General features: G+C 42.2%; 3 protein-coding genes across 4 annotated transcripts in view; 1 reads left to right on the top strand and 2 right to left on the bottom strand.

Annotated features, from left to right (window-relative positions):
* Positions 1-945: 945 nt before the first annotated feature.
* On the bottom strand, positions 946-6,367 carry scimp (SLP adaptor and CSK interacting membrane protein). Of its 2 annotated transcripts, XM_084074461.1 has the most exons (5): positions 6,240-6,367; positions 4,957-5,080; positions 3,678-3,726; positions 3,390-3,469; positions 946-1,282 (listed from the first exon to the last, which is right to left on the bottom strand). In XM_084074461.1, exons 2-5 carry the CDS (start codon positions 5,066-5,068, stop codon positions 1,083-1,085), a joined length of 441 nt encoding a protein of 146 aa, XP_083930587.1. In that variant the 5' UTR covers positions 5,069-5,080; positions 6,240-6,367; the 3' UTR covers positions 946-1,082. The 2 variants fall into 2 exon arrangements, with proteins under 2 accessions (XP_083930587.1, XP_083930588.1); XM_084074462.1 differs by lacking the exon at positions 6,240-6,367 and having other exon boundaries at positions 4,957-5,158.
* A 4,392-nt stretch (positions 6,368-10,759) lies between these two features.
* LOC311057820 (medium-chain specific acyl-CoA dehydrogenase, mitochondrial-like) lies at positions 10,760-12,019 on the bottom strand (the record flags this gene model as incomplete). Its single annotated transcript, XM_084074918.1, has 1 exon — positions 10,760-12,019. One exon carries the CDS (start codon positions 12,017-12,019, stop codon positions 10,760-10,762), a length of 1,260 nt encoding a protein of 419 aa, XP_083931044.1.
* A 2,622-nt stretch (positions 12,020-14,641) lies between these two features.
* The window catches only part of rabep1 (rabaptin, RAB GTPase binding effector protein 1), a 39,351-nt gene continuing 32,300 nt past the window's right edge, over positions 14,642-21,692 (top strand). Inside the window, exon 1 of the mRNA XM_084073438.1 lies at positions 14,642-14,777. Coding sequence (XP_083929564.1) covers positions 14,729-14,777 — 49 coding nt within the window. The 5' untranslated portion in view covers positions 14,642-14,728. The remainder of the gene's footprint in view (positions 14,778-21,692) is intronic.

Genomic DNA, 21,692 nt, shown 5'->3' on the forward strand with positions numbered 1-21,692 from the left:
CCATCCCTTAAAAAATGTGGATCACTGGCTTCTTGCAAAATCCATCTATCAGGAGACCACAAGGGGAGGTAAACTCATTTTGCCCATAGAAAGGAGGTTTTATTCCCCCCCCCCCCCTTTTTCTCCTTTGTACAAGTACATATAGTGGTTTATATTTGTTGATGATATGTATTTTTGTGTCATTGTAATTTTTATGTTGATTAATTGAATACATAGGACCACAATGGAAACAAGTCCCCAGGACTTTTTTTCGTTATCCTTTTAGCCTAAATGTCTGACTGTACCTCGTGCTGTTTACATTTTTGTCAAATAAAGTATTCAATCAATCAATCAAACACCGACGGTGTGTGATTTTTGCCATGAAATTATATAGTGTGTAGGAAATCACTTTATTGGTGACAGCAATATTTTTGCCTAGCCCAAAAAGACCTTAATTCAACTACAAAGTGAAAATGTAGGCTATGCATATGCTGTACATAATGACTATGAGGTGATGCTGCAGGCTGTTATTTTCACTACTGGGGAATCAGCTGTGCAAATCTCAGTTGTTAAAATAACATCAAAACTGAAATAGTCTGTCCCCACTCTAGTCTACACCAGTCCAAGGTCCAAGTATAGACCTTTATAAACAACTGACTTGACTACATAGACATTGTTGGTCCAAGTTTATTTCCTGTTGCAGTGTTTGTGAAAATAAGTAGCTGACAGAAAATAAACCTGGACACAAGCTGTTCACTAGCAATGCAGTTTCACTGACATACTATCTATACTTTAAGAAAAATGTGTGTATATATACAAGTATACTGTATAGGTCTCTGTATGTATATGTATGTACAGTATGTATGTATGTATGTATGTATGTATGTATGTATGTATGTATGTATGTATGTATGTATGTATGTATGTATGTATGTATGCATGTATGCATGTATGTATAAATAATAATTTTATAAATAATCAAATAATAATACTCAAAATACAGAAAAAGCTTGTAAGGAAATGTCTTTTTCAGCAGGACCTGCAGTCGAATGGCAAATACAAGCACAAGCAGTAGAATAATCTTTTCTCATGTTGCCATGGATTTATCCCACATCATCATAGTCGTCTTCATCCTCTCCGTCATCGAAGTCGTCACCGATGTCATCGTATTCCTCTGTGGAGAGGCTGTCTCGACTATTGCATGTGGTCTCTGGTTGCTGGTAAGGTGGTGGGGGAGGCAACACTACGTCTTCAACTTTCAAATAGTCAGGCACTTCCGTGAAGTTCTCATAGTTCTCGACATCTGAAAAAATACCAATAGTGTCACTCTGTTAACACATTCTGTATTTTATAGCTGAATACAGGTGTTTTGTTTTGTTTTATTATGAAGTATGTTGTAACACCATTTTATTTGTTAGGCCTGCTTGTTATTATTAGTAATAGTAGTAGTACAAATATTTTGAAATATAAGATTATTATTTCCACCAGGCCTCGAAGGCCTGGGGTGAAGATAAGCCTACATTTTCGCCCTGTCTGTATGTGAGTGTGTGTGAGCCTGTTCAGAGCTAATCTGGCAAACCGCCGGAATGAATGGCATCACACTTTTGATCTCAGGAGACAATAAGCGTCAAATAGCTTTTTGCTATTCTATATTGTTTGCCTGTAATTGGCTTCTAATAATAGTAGGTGGGGCCTATTTCTTAAAAAATAATATATCACAAGGCAACATCTAATCAACCCCAAATTGGAATCGCATGTTGAGAGGCCACTATAGTGAGTGGTAACGTGATGTCAGCAAGTGGGGCGTGGCGCGCGACATGGTAGCGGGCTAGCGGCAGCCATGTTTTGGGTCAGAGACTACACAATGATGCTGTTTACAGAGTGACGGTGGATGACGGTAGATTTGTAAACATTAACTACTTCTTTGCCAACTATAGTGAACGGAAAATTTGCCTAAGCCCTAATACACACATTTAATAGCTTCCATGTAGATTGGTTGTTTCTTTTAAGAGAGAGATTGGTAATCCCCACATTGCAGCTCAGGCTGTACTGTAGCTGCTCAACATTTTACACACAGCCTGCCTACTTGTGCCTGACAGGCTCACTGAGTTTGAATAATAAATGACTGAAAACGGGGCATCGTTACCCTGTCTGGCTTCGTGTGTAAATTGTATCTCTAGAAAAGCCTTTTCAGGAGAATCATCCCTGATTGTCCAGCTCCAAAAAAACTTGAATGTTTTGCAACTGTATGCAGTGTAGTCTTTGCATGAAACCTGTTAGTCAAGAACCAGGGTCACTAGAAGGAATCATTGCAGATCGGCTATTTTCGGAGAATTGATGTAACGTAGACATTATAAATGCACAAATATAACATAGCTGTGCTTATGTAAGTGGTATTGTATTTTTGTCACATCTTGGTAGTACACAAGAGTGTAATTCAGCTTGTAGATGTAGCTCATTCTGATACCTGCTCAACATCTACATACAACATCTTTGCCCACATCACTGTGTTCATTGTTTTTAATCATTAAGAACTGATTTTCTGAGTCATTTTCTATAATTTCCTATGATAACTCATGGTATGCTACATATGACAATCAATATTCAAGAACGTTTATTAGAAAGATATGCTGAGATCCGAGCCAGCCATCCATCGTCTCTTTGTTAACTCGTCCTCTATGTTGCTTCCAGGCTGGAAAGCCTCAAAAAATCGCCACCTTATATGGGACTTATAAACTGAGCAAGTCTTCACCATTGTAAGTCAATAAAGTATGTAATAGCACGGAAGAGTCGCTGTTTACAAACTCCGTCACAAACCCTGTGATCCACGTCAATCTGTAGAATAGCGTCATTATTAGGTAGTCTCTGACCCAAAACATGGCCCCCACTACCAAGTGACACATGTTGATGCCCCCTTTTGTTTTGTTTTGACAGGCCCTATAGAGCACTCCTCCAGAAATGCTTTCACTTCTGCCCATAGGGAGCACTGCAATGTATGAAAATTATGACTATGACTATGCCTCCCGCATTTTCCTCATGTCCTGAGGGCTGCAACCCAACCACTTACACAGCTATGGATATGCCACGAGCCTGGCAGAGATATGTGCTCCGCTAAGAATACCATATACATCTATGTGCATATAGCATAATGACACAAAGTGAAGAAAGCAATGAGTTGCAACTAAGGAGGATACCGGAGAAAACATACAGTGTCTCAGATGGCTGTTATGACAGCTGTTATGATGGCTGTTATGAAGGCCTAAGCTAAAGCATAAAATGATAGAAAGTGATGCTAGTCTAGTGTTATAAGGAGCTGCACTGTTGTTTGGATTTGACTATGATGAGTAAAATGTTAGGACACAATGCAATGTCATTTGAAAAATTCTGCATATAATCCACTTAAATCTTGCCTGTTTCTGTAAGAAACTGAGTCCTGGGTGGCAAAGGTGGCAAGTCATCTTCAATATCTTTTAGATGATATTTGCTGCTTCTGAGAAGGAGAGGAGAGTTCACTGAGATGTTAACATATCGTTGCCAGTCTGCATTGACAAAAACTATTTCAATATTCAAACCCAAGGCCCATCAGCCATTTTTACAATTTTAACAAGGTAGAATGACCAAAATGGTCCAACTTTTAACGGGTACAAGGAAATCACACATTGATGACTAAATTGAATATTTATAATACAAATACATACTGGGTATAAAACTGGGGTGTGCTGGCTGGTTGTGAGGTGTTGTATTCATCTGTGGAGAAAAAAAAAACATAATATTGCATGAGAAATTGCACAGAGAAATATGTATATACATAATTATTTAATATTTATTTACTCGAAAAGATCAATGTCGCTCTTTAAATCACAACATGGTGATAACAGGCTAATAAGAGGGTATTGTAATGTCTGCATCATTTCTGAGCTTTAGTGTACATTTCTATGAAGATTGTATTCATGCTTCTGTTTGAAAGGTTACAAGGTTATACAAGTGCATAAATATGCCATGTCTGTTGAAGGGTCATGTCTGCAGATTGAGGATATGAGCATGGTGTGGATGAATGTGGTTTAAAACATCACACACTCACATCCTGTGTCACGTCTGTTGCCAAGGCAAAACAACATTGATGAACATTAAGTACTGGTTTATTGTACATATTGTATTGTCTGATGATGCAGCTCTGAGTCATTATTTCATTGTTTTCTGGTCACTGTAAACTAGGCATGTTAATTTGACTATTACACATATCGGGGGGAAGCTACATACAACATGAGTTGTATAGCATTTGATGTTAGAGGCCACGATTACAAACGGTGGGTCGAATAAAAGGGAGAACTTGTCCAAGCGTGTTTTGAAAATCAACCTCATTGCTGAAATGTTCTCATTTGAAAAGGTGTCTTCACAGACATTAGTGCTGGTAGGCCCACTTGATGCTCAATTCTTTTCATTTACCGTGTAGTTTACGCAAATCTTCAGAAATAGAAAAGGGATTCTCTCGTACAATAGAGCTCAATATGTTTTACAGCATCTACAAGCCCACAACGTTGTGAGCTTGCAGATCTGCTTTTCTGCCGAATTTTCACCTCAGAATAGGGATGCTAGGGTTCATGTGGTTAATGTAAGGAGGGGCCAGCACATTGAGTGCTTTAAACAAACAAGGAATCCTTAAAACCCTACTTCACATTGCAAATATTTGGATACCCTACAATTTAAAAGAAATCTGGTTTCTTGGTGTAAATTGGCACCCCTACAGTTACAAGTTTGAAATTATGATTATTATCACGTTGAAAGTAATAGTTACAACTCATTACAAGCCATACTCAATCATTATGTGAACACAAATTATGTTTTAACAAGTCCACTCAACTTAATGAGAATAATAAGAGGTAGAACAAGAATGGAAACAAGAGTAAGAGCTACACCAAGAAAACCCCCCTCAGAAATCACCACTTTACATATGGTATCCAGCTCATATCAACACACCTTCTTTGGCGATGCATCTGTTGATCATGAGGAAGATGAAGCTTATCAACAATGATACTACTACCATTCCAAGGATAACCCAGAGCCAGAGGTGTTCACGTAAAATATCCATTGGTGCTCCAACCTGCCGCCACAAATTAGTTTGTTATAGAATAATTCCCAAAAATAGAAGGTAGTGCTCTAATCATCATCTCTTGCTTTAATGGCATCTGCAATTCTGCTTTATTTACAGTGTAGACTACGATGGAAAGAAGATGCATCACTTCCTCTTTTTACGTCTCACCAAGTATCATGGTTATTTTGGTATGCATGACATGAACTTTGTGTGGTTAGTTTAAAAAAAAACTAAAACAAAACACAAAAGACTCTTTGTGGTTCTGCTATTATAATGTTTAGCATCAAATAAACTAACCAGTTTTATACCTTGAACTTGTCTGGGTTGGACACAATTGTCTAGCTTTTGACGATCATAAAGAGGTTGACTGGTATTTATTCACTCTTATCTGTATGAACACAGTGGTACAAAATGGCCATTTGCTTTTTTTTATCTGTACGTAACACATCCTCTTATGGACATGCAGTGACAGTGTTTCCTGTTACTGTCCAATAGACACAAAATAAGACAAGTGAGTTTGATTCTAACACTGTTAGATAATGTATGCATATGCAACTAAAAACAAAAACAAAATGTATTTCCATCTAATATACTTTATACTGTACATACCACTGTAATGTTATACATTTGTCACTGCTGTATAGGATTTGGGGTATTATTAGCATTATATTAATAATTATACTTTTCTTGGATACTATAATGGCTACCATTTCAAAGCAAAATAAATGTTGACATATCGTATTGGGTAATAAGAAGAGTAGGCACCAAGGAAGAGTGGGCACCTTGATGTAAAATATCATATGCTATTTTTGACAAAATGTAAAAAATATATATATTTGGAAAAAGTAAAGTGAGTAAGTAAGTAATGTAAAGTATACATGATTAGAACATGATTGAACATTTGACAATTAAGGGCTAATATTTCTACAATTGCTACAAATTGCTACAAAACTTGTATATCCAGTCGTTTTGGGCATAAACAAGAAGTTGAAAGATACATTTATGTCTGATAATGATCACATCATGTATACTTTATATTACTTAAGACCATTTTTCAAATATTGTATTCTTTTAACATTTTGGACAAAATAGCCAATTTTGCATCGAGGTGCCCACTCTTTTTGTATCCCTCCTGTATATTGACACGTCTGCAATGAATTTTCCTTACCTTTTCAGAAAAGTCTTGGTTGCTATCAAATGTGCTATAGTGCTCTGTACAGTTGACTGACTGTACAGAGCACTGACTGTAGAAGATTTGGGGAAGTCATGATATATTTTTTGGTCTGCCTCTGTTGTGTAAACTCATTTCCTTAATAGGGTAAGGAACTGTAACTGTCTCACCCATCTCCTGCGATTGATGTGGCGCATAGCAACATATGCGTGCATGCATGTGAGTGTGTGCGTGTGTGCGTGTGTGCATGTGTGCATGCTGTCTTTCATACATTTTGTCAGTCCTTAACTTTCTATTTTTTTTTTGTTTGTTTTTTGGCTTTTATGCCTTTATTGATAGGATAGTAGTCTGACAAAAAATAGGGAGAGAGATGGGGATTGACATGCAGCAAAGGCTGTCGGGATCTAGCCTGGCATGGCCAGACTAATCTCACTGCGTATTAGTCTGAAATCTCTGTATGGAACGTGCATTTCCAAGGGGCAGATTTTAAAAAATGCCACTGGTGATAAACCTGACCCATATTTGCATACTGGGCCCTGATTGGTCCCTCACAACTTTGGAGGGAGAGAAATCCAATCTCAACTGAGAGGGGCCAGACCTGTTCTGCTGAGGGCAATTTTTTCCTCCAATCGTCTGGAACCAGGCTAGTTGGGATTGGGCCTCGAACCCGCGACGCACTGTCAGGCTACTTTGGAGCCTAGGTGCCTGGACCTCTACGCCAGCGGTCCAGGCCACTTTCTAAGGTTACGGCCTCGGATTTTGACTTAGAATTAGATTAAGGTAGACAGGAGTTTTTAAGTAAAGAAAACATATAATTATAGCCACAAGTGTAAGAGGTTTCAACCCCAATGAAGAAGATACCTCTCATACAAATACAAAGAAACTGAAAATGAATTTAAGAAAATGGAATATGGTTCCAACCCAACCAAGTGAATAAGAAACACTGATAATATCTAGTTGATTACTGTGCCATAAGTATTTGGAACGTTGAATCAAGTTTCTGTTTATGCATGTCTAACAATTTAGATGAGATTATCTCAATCCAATTATAAGATATTCTTCACGACTGCATAAATAAAAACTAAATGTCACATATTTCAGAGCCATGGTTCACATTAACACGCACGCACGCACGCACGCACGCACGCACACACACACTTATTTTGGACAAGCTAGGTTATGAAATTATATTTATTCCTTCCTTCATCTGAAAATCTGTTAATTTCATGACAAGACTTTTTTTTTTTTTTTTTACCAAATGATCATAATGAGTCACAACAAATATGATTGGACTAACCTTTGATCATGTGGTATGCCACATGCCTTCCAAATTTACAGACTTGGCTAGATTAACATCCACCAACAACATCAATGTGCAATGTGATAAATTCATATACTCTGTAAAGGGAGTGGTCTCACAAAAGACAATGTGACACTCATTATGACCGAAACCTATATACATTGTCTCACTTAGCCCTAGGTGTTACATGCCAATTTCTCACGTACAACTTAATTTGTGCTCATTGTTACAGTAGCTTTAAGCTGTATTTTGGGTATCTGCAGTAGTACACAACAGCACGCTATGCAACCTTGTTTATTATTTTTTTAAAGTCCCTAAAGTGTTTCAATACTATAGCTAGCTCTACAAAACTCTCTGAAACAGATCTCTGAAACTTATACAAAGACAAACATTCAAACACACATGGCTTCATACATATCTAAGGTTTCACGGTTCTTCTTCCCTGGGCTTTTCATACATTTCTGTGAGGTGGGAAAATGCTGATAAAATCAGATATGCCAAAAAAAATCGCAGTCATCCAGATGGTGGCGCTATAATTAAGGTTAAATTATCAACTTTTGAAAGGCAATATCTTCTACACCATAAATGTGTTGTTACAGGTGAGTCCCATTGGGAGATCTCTTTTACGAGAGACAGCAACAGGACAAAAAGCTTAATTGTCACAAAACATATACTGTATACAACTATACAGTATGCATATTCAGGCATATATGCATTACAACTTTTCTGCCAATTAAATGTTATACACTAGGCATTTGTAACAGCTCCTCCTACATGTATTAGCCTAGAAAGTTTAAATACGGTGTGGCTTATAAGTAAAATGGTTGTTAAAATTGTTATGAAACTAAGTAGAGATGTTAAAGGATGATAGATAGCATGTGTTCAAAATACAGTGCAACACACATAGGGGGCACCACAAATGCAAAAACGTCATATCTCATAACTGGATTGAGTAAATCGTTGCGAAATGTTGTTGGGACTTTGGTCAATATAAATTCCAGTGAACATCCCATAAAAAAAGTCACGTGTGAAAATAAAGCATGTGGACATGTGTTTTACATGTTGACTTTTCACATCTGAATCCATCCATGAACTGTCACGTTTTAATCTCACGGGTGAAAAATGTGCTGTTATATTATTCACATGTGGAAACAATCCCATGTGGTCTTCCCGCATGTGATTCTGATGCACACGCAGATGTACACGACACACAGACACAGATGCACTCATGCATGCACACACACACACACGCAGCATGCACGCACATACTGTACACATACACACATGTCAGAGAATATGGTTATATCCAGTTGGCCAATTATAGGTTCACTGCAGCTCAACAGTTAATGAGAGGGGTGGTCAACTTTCTGCATTTGAAGGCCTAAAAAACATTATCTGTGATGGTTCTGATGACATGCTCTGGAAGGCTGTTCCATACATGGACGGCAGTGTGCAGAAAGCTTCTATCCAAGAATCTTGTTGTTCTGGAGTCTGGGAGGCTGAGAGCATGGTCTAGTGTGGCTGTGCGTATATAGGCGGGTGGTTCGTCATCTGATGTATGGTGGATGGAGCATATATCTTCTGTGGATAAGGCTGGGGATGGAGAGTTTTGTACAGACAGTGTCCTGGTCCACTCCAATTATTTTGAGGGATTTATTTTGGATGTTGTCAAGCAAACCAAGATGTGTTGTTGGAGCACACATTCAGCTGCGTGAGGCGTATTCCATGACACTGTGTACACCTGTAACTTGTGTAGACAGTGGCTCGGATCTCAGTGGTGAGTTTACTGGCCACTCTCCTCCGTGCTCCCAGTTTCTGACCTTCCCTTATGGAGAATTGGAGATATTGGTCAGGGGTCAGGTGTTTTGACCATGACAGTTTATGGTCTATTGTGATGCCCAAGATGTCAAGCTTGTTTGTGGTGGTAAGTGGTGTAAAGTAACTAAGTACATTTACTCAAGCACAGTACTTAAGTACACTTTTGTGGAATTTTTACTTTACTGGAATATTTTCCATTCCCTTTCTGTACTTTTACTTCTACTCCACCACATCTCAGAGGTAATAATTGTACTTTTACTCCGCTACAATTATTTGACAGCTTCAGTTACAAGTTACTTTGCAGATCACAAAACATACATTAACCACTTCAGCCCTATTTATATTTCGGCCATTTGAAAATAGCCGATCTACAAGCTCACAATGCGTTGTGATGCGACGCAATGTGAGCTTGTAGATCTGCTATAGTGCTGCATGAGATCCCGGTCCACTTCAGCCCTCAATTCTGGAGATCTTATGAGTCATCAATGTACATATATAGTTCATTTTCACAGTCTTCAACCAGGTCATCAATGAAGGTGGAGAATAGGAGGAGACTGCGGATTGAGCCTTGTGGTACTGAAGCATTGATGGAGTTCTGAGGCCTGGCGGTCTCACAGGACAACTCTGATGGATGTCGAAACAAATAGGCCTATGCTTATGTAAGTCCTCCTCAAAAGTATTTAGGTCATAGACATACATCATGTAACTCATATCAAAGCCAGATATGTATTTGCTATGATTATACTCACAATTCATGTTGTATTGGACTATTTCAAGATGGTAGTCCTCCTTATGAAGTGTTTTGTCTTTTGTGTATGGCAAATTTCCCTGTTTTGGCCTCTCTCCAACAAAGGTCCATTTATTTCAAATGATCCCATACAGCAGCACCATATTGATGCAGATCATATGTGAACAGATGGTGTTCTGTCAAATTCTCGTCATAAAACATCAAGTTTACAATAACTAGGAAATTATGTGTAACTCAGGATCCACATAAAAATGGCGTGGCTCCAATGTTAATTTGATTGATTGACTGACGTTTTAATTGAATGTTTTATATTTGTAGCCTACATATCTGTCAAGAGGACAAAGCTCGAGAGCTTAATATTAAGTATTGGGGACCTTTGAGTGTGTGCAAACGTTTTTTCTTCTTTTTTTTTGGGGGGGGGGGGGGTGTAGCAGAGACATACAGAAACATTTGATCAATAATGAATACATTCATACAAGTTCAACTTGTAATAATTAGATCCATCTCTAGGTCTACACTCTCCCCAGGCCAACAGTAGGGGTTGGCAGTGACAGGGTCTATACAGACAGGGGGATTGGCAATGACCAAAAAAGTTAAAACAGTGGTTCACAAACAAGCAAAAATGTCAACAAGGATAGTTATTGGTGCAGTTCATTTCTTGTATTTTCCAAGGTGCTCACGGGCGATAATGATTCTCTGAATTTGGGCGGTTCCCTCGTAGATCTGGTAGATCTTGGCGTCCCTCATCAGTTTCTCAACTGGGTATTCGCTGTTGAAGCCGTTGCCTCCAAACACCTGAACGGCATCGCTGGCGACCTGGTTGGCGATGTCACCAGCAAAGGCCTTGGCAATGGAGGCGTAGTAGGTGTTCCGACGGCCTCTGTCCACCTCCCAGGCTGACCGCTGATAGGCCATCCTGGCCAGTTCCACCTTCATGACCATCTCAGCTAGCAGGAACGACACTGCCTGGTGATCAGCAATGAGCCTTCCAAAAGTCCGCCTCTCCAGTGCGTAATTGGTGGCTTCATCGAGCGCCCTCTGTGCCAGGCCTGTAGCTCCCGCTGCTACCGGTGGCCTGGTTTTATCAAAGGCTCCCATAGAAATCTTGAAGCCGGCTCCCTCTCCGATGAGGACATTCTCCTTGGGGATCCTCACATCCTCAAAGGTGATACCTCTGGTGTCTGAGCACCTCTGTCCCATGTTCATCTCCTTCCTTCCAACTTGAATACCAGGTGTGTCAGCGTCAACAATGAAGCCAGTAAATGCCTTGCTGGCAGGACATTTAGGGTCAGCCTCAGTGCGAGCCAGGAGGAAGTACCAGTTCGCTTTTCCTCCATTGGTTATCCACATTTTCTGTCCGTTAACAACATACTCGTCTTCCACCTTAACAGCTCGGGTCTTGATGCCAGCTACGTCAGAGCCTGCCCCAGGCTCTGTCACAGCATACGCACACATAAGTGGCTCCTCTGTCATTCTTCCCAAGTATTTCTTCTTCTGTGCATCATTGCCAGCAAGGATAACAGGCATTTGACCAAGAGAGTTCGCCTCAATGGCAGTTTGGACTCCTGTGCAGCCATAAGCCAGCTCTTCTGTGATAAGGCAGGCATCAAAAATTGACAGGCCCATTCCACCATAGTCCTCTGGAATGTGAGAGTTCATCAGACCAAGCTCCCATGCTCTCTTGATGACTGGGTAGGGATACTCACCACTTCTGTCATAGGCTGCAGCAACTGGAACAATCTCTTCACGAGCAAACTTCCTTGCCAGCTCCTGGAATTCTTTTTGTTGGTCAGTGAGATCAAATGAGAACCCCAGCGACGCTGTCTGGGCTCCAGCCTTCGCACTGACAGCTGTGCTCTGAAGCCGGATTCCGGTCTGCACAGCAGCTCTCAGGACCTTGTGGAAGAGCATTTTTCCTACAGATGTTAAATTCAATGCATTCTGACCTCGTATTTTGGCTCCAATGAGGACCCTCTGAATTCATGTGACCAGCCTGTGACATCAATCATCTATGACGTCAGTCATCTATGACGTATCTATGACGTACATTTGCATGGGCAAGGTTTCAGCATGATCGATCACAGCCCCTTTTTACATCCATTATAAAATGAAAGTTAAATATTTTAACAAGTACTCAAGTAATTTACTTGAGTACTGTACTTAGTACTACTAAGAGTACTACTGTAGCAATTTAGGCAACAGATAAGTTTACTAGACCCAGTCTAGTAAAAGTGTACATAGTTCACATAATATATTAAAAAAATGGATGATAATGATTCATAGATAAGCCCAAATAAAAAGCCTGTCAACAGAACCTACTGTAGCAAGTTCACACTTTTGAGTTTCCTATAATGTAAACCACACTTCACAGTTCACACCCACATATATCTGAGATAATTTTACATTTCCTTCTTCTGCTGCGTGTTTTTAAAAGTGTTGCATAGCGAGTGCTGACAGCTTAATTTATTATTTTCGTGACTTTATACTCTGGTCTTTAACAAGAAACGTGAAGACTGCCATGCTCAACTAAAACGCTCTCAGACTTATCTGGATGAGAAAACAAAGCGACCTAACCTACATTGTATTGAATGAGTGCAGGGTGGAGAGCAACTGTGGTTCAGCAAGACCGATATTTAAATAAGAGAACGGCAATTTCTCCTATGAAAGCAAACAGGTAGGTGCTCGAGCACTGGTTGGCTCCTATGTGTGCACCTGATGGAGGCATAGCATGCTACACAGGTTACAGGTTATACTACATGCCACATGTTACAGGTTAAACTGCATGCTACACATGTTACAGGTTAAACTGCATGCAACACAGGTTACAGGTTATACTACATGCTACACATGTTACAGGTTAAACTGCATGCTACACATGTTACAGCTTAAACTGCATGCAACACAGGTTACAGGTTATACTACATGCTACACATGTTACAGGTTAAACTGCATGCTACACATGTTACAGGTTAAACTGCAGGCAACACAGGTCACAAGTTCAACTGCATGCATGCTACACAGGGACTAGGGAGTCACTAGGGAGTCACAGTCAATGTTGCCAAAGAAATGAGTGCTTAATTGTCAGATGTCATGAAGGCTGTGAAGAAGCTGTGAAGAACACATTGCTCTACTTCACCATTCTGAGGTTCGATGGATTTCGCACGGAACAGTGTTCTCATGCATGTTGAAGTTATGTACGTGTCTAGTCAGGAGTTTTTACTTCTCCAAAACTGCACAGAGCTGGCTGACAATTTCAATGACGATGTCTGGGTTGTGAGCTGAACAGAATTTTAAAGTTCTATGCAAGGCCACAATGCACGTTTCTATATGACAGAATGAAAAGCATTCTAACAAATAAGGATACAGTATACAGTATGGGGTCACTGCTTCATCTCTCTATCAGCTAAGTGGTCCTTGGCCTCAAAAAACGTTACTTGTACTTGCACTATTTTTAAAAGCAATTACTTTTGTACTTTTACTCAAGTAACATTTTGACTGAGCTACTTTTACTTGCAGTGGAGTAAATTTGACCATTAGTGTCTGTACTTTTACTCAAGTACTGGGTTGAGTACTTCATCCACCACTGTCCAGTTCCAAATTCTCTGCTCACTTCCTTGTGTCATCGCTTTCATCATCAATTGCACTTGTTTATCCTATAGCAGTATAGCCTATCAATCATGTATGAGTTCTGTGTCCAAAAAATGCATTATTAACACTTTAACACTATTAACACATACAAATAAATATATATATATATATATATATATATATATATATATATATATATATATATATATATATATATATATATATATATATATATATATATATATATATATATATTATTACTACGCCTTTAAATCAGAAACAAAGTTATTTTGGGGGTGTAAGGAGTTAAGTTGGCTAATTTCCATCCTAATGAAGGACATTTCAATTTATGATGCTGGGATTTAGTTCCAGCATGACAGTGCCTTCATGCACTGTAGGACAATAGTGGGACCGACAATCGCCGCCAGGTAAACGCAACTCGTCACCTGTGTGTAGACTGTGATCAATTCACTTTAAAGGTTGCACATCCGGTATAAAGCGGATACGGAAACGGTTTGTATGCGTGCCTGCGGGTGTGTGAGCTCAAATGACTGGATACAGTTAGGCGGGCTGGTCTGGGTACACACCGGTTCTGAAAGTTTGAGCTGCACATCTTGTGAATGGTTCATTATTGACAGAATTGCCACAATTTAAAGTCACTTCTGTTCTGCGTCCAACGTACTTTCTCTATTTTAGTAGACTAGAAAACGTTTTATTTATTTATTTAAAACATATATTAAAATATTCAAATTCAAATTCAAATTTAAAACGTTTTTTTTTTTTTAAATAAAACAAATAACAAATAAAATGCAAATAAATAAAAAAAAATCATGTGATCGCAACCCGCCTGTCAGTGATCACAAAGACTTTTATTGTGAAAATTCCAAACCGGAACGCCCCACGATGCCGCTGCTGCGCGAGCTTGACACCCGGTTGTGATGTTAGCCTGTTTTCTTGGACACTCCTAGCAGCTCTCTCTCTGTCCCACTCACTGCACTGGTTACTGTGTCACCAGACACTTTTAAAGAAGCCATGGCCGATCAGGCCCCGGGATCTCCTCCCCGGCCGTCCCAGCATGACGGTAAACGATGTTGTGTTTTAACGCAGGCTTGTGTGTGATGTTGTGTTGAAGGGCTCTCTCTCTCTAAGCATTCCAGGCCATCGGCCTCTGTCTGCATCATCCTCGGCCTCATAACATTAGCTAGCATCAGCAGCCGACGTGTCACTGGCTGTCATTATTATGATCATCAGCTAATGTTACTGTTTACAGATCCTCATTGCATGCGTTTTGCCTTCAGTGACACAAAACCTATTGCAGACTCTTGTTGCCAACAGAGAGATCAGTGGCTGCTAATGTAACGTGACGTTGTTTTGGAATGATAAGTTGTAGTAGGAGCTGCTAGCTGTTAGCTCATAATACCTACCAGGACAGCTATAGTCTATAAGCTCTGCTGACAGATCTAACCTAAAGGGCCTGAAATGTAGCTCATTGACAGGTTATTGGGCCATTTCAGTTGAAAACAAGCCTGATGTTATGTCATCTATGGAGACACACTGTATTGTTGTGGGTTATGACTGTGTAGTACAGTAGGTTGCAGTGGTGGGAAAAGTACTCAAATATTTTACTTAAGTAAATGTATCTTCAATGTAGAAAGTAACTAGTAACTAAAGTTTTCAAATAATTGTGGTGGATTAAAAGTACAATATTTACCTTTTGAGATTTAGTGGAGTAGTAAAAGTACAGCAAATTGGAAATACTCCAGTAAAGTAAGACCTACAAAGACCTCAAAATTGTACTTAAGTACAGTACTTGAGTACATGTACTAATTTTGTTTACAGGCAGATGTTGGTACCTGCAGGGCATCTCTGCCTGACGCACCTCCGACGGTGCCTATGCACCAGCTGTAGGGTCTTCAGCTGGGAGCCATCCTGGCCTGGTGTTTTTCCCCTTGCTCACCAGGGAGTGCCGCTGGACTCTGCATGGCAGGGGCGTCCTCCTCCCTGAGCCAGGCTTGCACCTGGCCGCATACCTGATGGTTGAATATTTTGGGTTGATGTTTGAACCTCTCGGGGCACTTCTGTCAGACCCACTTCAGCCAATATCTAAATACCAGCTGCAGGGTCTTCAGCTGGGAGCCATCCTTCACTGATGTTTCGCCCCTTTATCGCCAGAACATCTCAGGATGGTGGGGCAGCGGTCAGGGACGTCTCCCTGCCGCTCCCTGCAGCTGGATTTCGATCATCAGGTTTTTTCACTACGTGGCATCTCGTTTCCCCCAACCCCTGTCTTTTCTTCGCAGCCAGAGCCAGAAACTTCCTTTTTCCGCTTCTTCCGAGAGATCCTTTAGGACCTTCTTGACCTTTGCTGCCGTGAAACCAATGTCCCTCAGGAAGCGGTTGGTTGAGAGGCCAACATAGCCGCGGCATCCAACTTCCACTGGATAGGTTGTTGCTCTCCAGCCTTTCTCTTGGCATTCTGCCACTAGCTCGGCATACCGTGCCTTTTTCCTCTCGTACGCTTCCTGAATGTTCTGCTCCCATGGGACCGTCAACTCGACTAACAGGACTTGCTTCTCGGTTGTCGACCACAGGACCATGTCGGGTCTCAGTGTGGTGATGGTGATGTCAATGGGGAAGCGTAACTGTTTGTCAAGGTCTGCTCTCATTGACCAGTCTTTGCCTGGAGCCAGGACCGATGTTTTGTCCGTTCTTGGGCAGTTTTTCCTGGCTTTTCCTGCCGTTACGAACTGAACCAGCTGCCTCTGTTGGAATCCTGACTTCTCATTGGCCAGGACTCTCATGCTTTCTGTGTGTTCTGCTAGCTTCCTTAGTACCTGGTCATGCCGCCACCTGTAACGACCCTGGGCCAAGGCCGTCCGGCAGCCACATAGGATGTGGCGGAGATTTCCCTTGGCTGTTTCGCAAAGGCCACAGATGTCCTCGGAGCCATACCATCGTGCCAGGTTTGTTGGACTTGGAAGGGTGTCATAAGTAGCTCTAATAAGAAAACTTAGCCTTGCCTGAGGCATCTTCCACAGGTCACTCCATTTTACTGACCTTGGTAGGAGGCCCTCCCACTTTGTCCACTGGCCTTGCTGGCATTGGCCAATAGACTTGGCAAAGAACCTGTCTTCCTCCATCCTTGTCACTTCTGTGACCACCAGATTCTTCCTTTCTTTCAAGGATGCTTTTGACCACAGCTTCTGTGGCTCTCCCCAGCCCAAGCCACGCCTTCCTTGCTGTGTTCTTCCGACAAGCTCTTGGTGCTTTAATCTGGAGATGGCGTCATCCACACAGTCCTCTGCCTTCCATGCTCTGCCTGTCCGGATCTTAGCACCTGCATTCCTGACCAAATGGTCACTTGACTGTCTGATTTCCAGCACCAGCCTGGACTTTTCCAGCCTGTACCCAGTTGAGATATTCTTCAGTGGTAGCTGCAGTGCGTTTCTTCCAAACAGGGCGGCATCAGAGAGGCATCTTGGAAGTCCAAGCCACTTACGGATGTAGTTGTTTGCCTTTGCATCCAGTTTTGTGACTGTTGTTAATGTTATTTCACACATCTTTAGTGGCCACATCACACGCTGGTACAGTGTGAATTGATAGCACCAGATTTTGTATTTGCCAGGAAGGTAGCTCTGGTCAATCCTCTTTAATCCCTCTTTCAGTTGGTCTGTGACTGCAGCTGCCATGTGCCTGTCTGTGAGATCAGCTGTATATTCTCTGCCCAGGCTTCTGAGTGGTTGTTCTGCAAGCACTGGAATTCTCTCCCCTGCCACTCGAAAAGAGACTGAGTCAATATGTCTACCCTTGCGGATTGATAGGCTGCGAGACTTGGCGGATTTTATCCTCATCCTGGCCCAGGACAGCAACTCTTCAAACCTCTTGAGGAGCCGTGCTGTACATACAGCTGTCTGCAGTAGGCTTGTGACATCATCCATGAAGCAGCGAAGAGGTGGCAATCGTAGGCCTGCACTATTGCGCACTCCTTTGACCATTGTCCGCGCTCCAATCAGGATGACCTCAAAGGAGGCTGTGAAGAGGATGGGTGAGATGGCACATCCCATCGCTATTCCCCTGCCCAGTTGCTGCCAGTCAGTTGTATAATTCTGCAGCGAATGGCAAATCCTCACATCTGCATAGTAGCTCTGTATGCTGTTCTTGACCCATACCGGCACATGGAAAAAGTCCAGGGCAAAGCTTATCAGCTGATGTGGGACAGACCCATATGCGTTCTCCAAGTCCAACCATACAACATGGAGGTCCTTCTTTTCTCTCTTGGCAAACTGGATTTGGTCCCAGATTATCGTTGCGTGTTCCGAACACCCCGAGAACCCTGGGACTCCAGCTTTCTGACAGCTTGTGTCGATGTAGTTGTTTTGTAGCAGGAACTTGGTCATTCTTTTGGCTATGACAGAGAAGAAAATCTTTCCTTCTACGTTAAGGAGAGCAATGCTTCGAAATTGTCCGATGGTAGATGACTCCTGTTCTTTTGGAATCAGTATGGCCACCGCTCTGCGCCACTCAACGGGAACACTCTGTTGTTTCCAGATCAACCTCATCAGTTTCCATAGCTCTTCCAGGACTTGAGGGCATCTTTTGTAGAGCTTGTATGGAATACCATTCGGCCCGGGGGCGGAGCTTGACCGTGCTCTTCTTACTACATCATTCACTTCGCTCAGCTTGGGTGGTACTAATTCAAACTCTGTGGTTGGAGCAGCTGGTTGAGGAACATGGCCAGGGGACCCAAGGGGGATATCCTTTCCTGCATCTGACATCTGCCTCCTTAGGTGCTCCTCAAGGTCTTCCTTTGCCATGACCAAGGTGCCACTCTTTTTCTCCTCCAGCAGGCTTCTGGCCATTTTGAAGGGGTCCTTTAGGAATCTTGAACGTTCACTCTCTTTCCTCTTCCTCCTCTTCCTAATACGTTCAGCCCTCCTGAGAGATGTTAGGCGGCTCTTCACTTCATCCCATAAAGCTTGCAGGGCTTTCCTCTCATGTGCCTCCGCCTTTTTCCAAGCCTTGCGAAGGGCTCTTCGTTCTTTCACGAGCTGAAGGATTTCCTTTTCTCTTCTACTCTTGGCTTTGGGCATGTGTTCCTTCATCTTCCCTTTTTGACCAAACCTGCAAAGGCATTCATCGTAGATTATCTCACTAAAGATGTTCACTTTGTTTTCCACTTTGCCTTTAAGGGAGTTCTTAAGAGTGAGTGCCAGGGCATTGTCCAACTTACTCCAGATCTCAGAGTCATTTGCCTTTGGCCACATGATGTTCTTTTTCCTGCCAGGCTCTTTCTCCTTTCTTCTGTTCTCGGTTATTGGGGTCCTTTCTTCCGCTTGAGGGTTCACCAGGGAGTTGGTGTCAGGGGGTTCTGGTGTATTTTGACCATCTGCAACAGTGGGCTCAATAGCGCTGTGGTGCTCAACCTGGCTTTGTTCCCTTCTTGTCTCATCTGCCTGGGCAGTGCAAGGTTGCATTTGGTCATCCCTGGGACACTTGTTGATCCCTTGGTGTATTCTCAAACCTCTGAAGGTTGTTTCCCTTGTCCATCCACAAGTGCATGTCCTGAGAATCTTTTCCTTTGTCTTGTCCGTTCCGTTTGTTTCCGTTGTGTCTGTCCTTATTGGTCCTTCTTGCATCCCACCTCTCGGAGGACCTTTGGGTTGTCTTTTCTTTCCTTTTCTTGTAGTTTGCTTGGGTTGGCCTTACTTGGCCTGTGGGGAAGGGTAACTAGCCCGCCCACCCCAGGTGCAGTCTTCCCCGCTGCCAGTCAGACTTTCCTGACAGTCCTCCAGTCTTCCCTGGACTCCAACTGATCTCTTCTCAGTAGTCACTGGTTTCCCAGAAAGCAAATTTTGTTTACAGGCAGATGTTGGTACCTGCAGGGCATCTCTGCCTGACGCACCTCCGACGGTGCCTATGCACCAGCTGTAGGGTCTTCAGCTGGGAGCCATCCTGGCCTGGTGTTTTTCCCCTTGCTCACCAGGGAGTGCCGCTGGACTCTGCATGGCAGGGGCGTCCTCCTCCCTGAGCCAGGCTTGCACCTGGCCGCATACCTGATGGTTGAATATTTTGGGTTGATGTTTGAACCTCTCGGGGCACTTCTGTCAGACCCACTTCAGCCAATATCTAAATACCAGCTGCAGGGTCTTCAGCTGGGAGCCATCCTTCACTGATGTTTCGCCCCTTTATCGCCAGAACATCTCAGGATGGTGGGGCAGCGGTCAGGGACGTCTCCCTGCCGCTCCCTGCAGCTGGATTTCGATCATCAGGTTTTTTCACTACGTGGCATCTCGTTTCCCCCAACCCCTGTCTTTTCTTCGCAGCCAGAGCCAGAAACTTCCTTTTTCCGCTTCTTCCGAGAGATCCTTTAGGACCTTCTTGACCTTTGCTGCCGTGAAACCAATGTCCCTCAGGAAGCGGTTGGTTGAGAGGCCAACATAGCCGCGGCATCCAACTTCCACTGGATAGGTTGTTGCTCTCCAGCCTTTCTCTTGGCATTCTGCCACTAGCTCGGCATACCGTGCCTTTTTCCTCTCGTACGCTTCCTGAATGTTCTGCTCCCATGGGACCGTCAACTCGACTAACAGGACTTGCTTCTCGGTTGTCGACCACAGGACCATGTCACTTAGTCACTTTACACCACTGCATAGACTCCATGGATTGCAGACTGGGGGTGGGCTTTATCCTGTAGCCTTGGATCAAGACTATCATAGATGTATTTATCGATTTTGACATTTGCATGTCTATTATCATAGATACCAAAGTAAAAGTCAGACTCGATTAGAATACATCTATGATAGTCTTGATCCAAGGCTAGGTCCACTACAGGATTAATGCCAGGAACCACCAATACATATGATTTAATGTCACCGTTTTTGTGTCTGTTTTAAAATATGAATGCACCACTGAAAGTCCCTAAATGTAGTTTTAATTTGATCTGCTGTGTGAGGGCCGATACCAGCTTTACTGTACCTATTGTAACTTAAGCCTTATATGTAAAACCAGGCTTCCCACTGCTAAGGGAAGTCCTTTGTTACCTAGAATTCACCTGTGATGTCTTTAAAGTTCATGATATTTGACAGTTTCCTTCTAATTTTGTTAATATGAGAAAGTACCTCCCATAGCACGAGACACGGGTGCCAAATCCTCTTTTATGAGTATAGTAATGTTGATTTTGTGGATTGTCCAATTTTTTAAATTGTTGTTACAGCGCTATAAATGTATATTAATCAATCTCTCTTATAGTACATCTCATAGGCACAATGCGAGTTTTCCTGGTGATTCCGTAGTTCAGGGATCTTGAACAGGGGCTCCGGGACCCCTAGGGAGTCGTCAGAGTTACTAAAGGGGGACCGCCAAATCTTTGTGTGATAGGATTTTTGAACCCTCTATTGCATCCCTGTTCTGGGGAGAACTTTTGCCAAAAACTAGCAGATCTAAAAGTTCACAACGCCTCGCGCTGCGAGGCATTGTGAGCTTGTAGATCGGCTATTTTTGGCAAAGGCGCTTGGTGTAGAGGGGGGAAAAGAGCAGACCAAGTACAGAGTGAAAGGTCAGGTTTACTAAGTATTGACGGTTTAAGTGGTTAAATGACTGAAAATACACATGAATATGAATCCAACATGATAGTGCTGTCAAACAAGTCTATGAATGAAGCTATATGGAATCTAAAGTTTTATCTGCAACACAATTTTATACAATATGTACTGGGGGTCCCTGCTTCATCTCTCTCTCAGCTAAGGGGTCCTTTGCCTGGAAAAACGTTGAAGACCCCTGCCGTAGTTGGTTTGCTTGCCTAAATTTCTCACACAACAAGTACACAAGAATGTGTTAGTCATACAGGATGCAAAGCAAATGAAAGACCCTTTCAGCGTAGGCAGACAGACAGACAGACAGATCTTGTCTTTTTGGAACATGATGAGGTTTAGTCATGCGAGACTGTAAAAGAGGATGCGAGAATGTCTTTCAGTTATCGAGTCTATTAAAAGGGCCCAGC

The sequence above is a fragment of the Gymnoscopelus microlampas genome, assembly GCF_963454915.1.
Source record: "Gymnoscopelus microlampas genome assembly, chromosome: 12".
Taxonomy (NCBI): Eukaryota; Metazoa; Chordata; class Actinopteri; order Myctophiformes; family Myctophidae; genus Gymnoscopelus; species Gymnoscopelus microlampas.

Bases quoted from the DNA above. Each gene is read 5' to 3' on its own strand.
- scimp (XM_084074461.1), bottom strand. From the start codon at position 5,068: ATGGATATTTTACGTGAACACCTCTGGCTCTGGGTTATCCTTGGAATG. The intron at 3,727-4,956 runs GTGTGTTGATAT...TTTTCTCCACAG, and splicing joins CAGATGCATCGCCAAAGAAG to ATGAATACAACACCTCACAA. The intron at 3,470-3,677 runs GTATGTATTTGT...TCTCCTTCTCAG, and splicing joins ACACCCCAGTTTTATACCCA to AAGCAGCAAATATCATCTAA.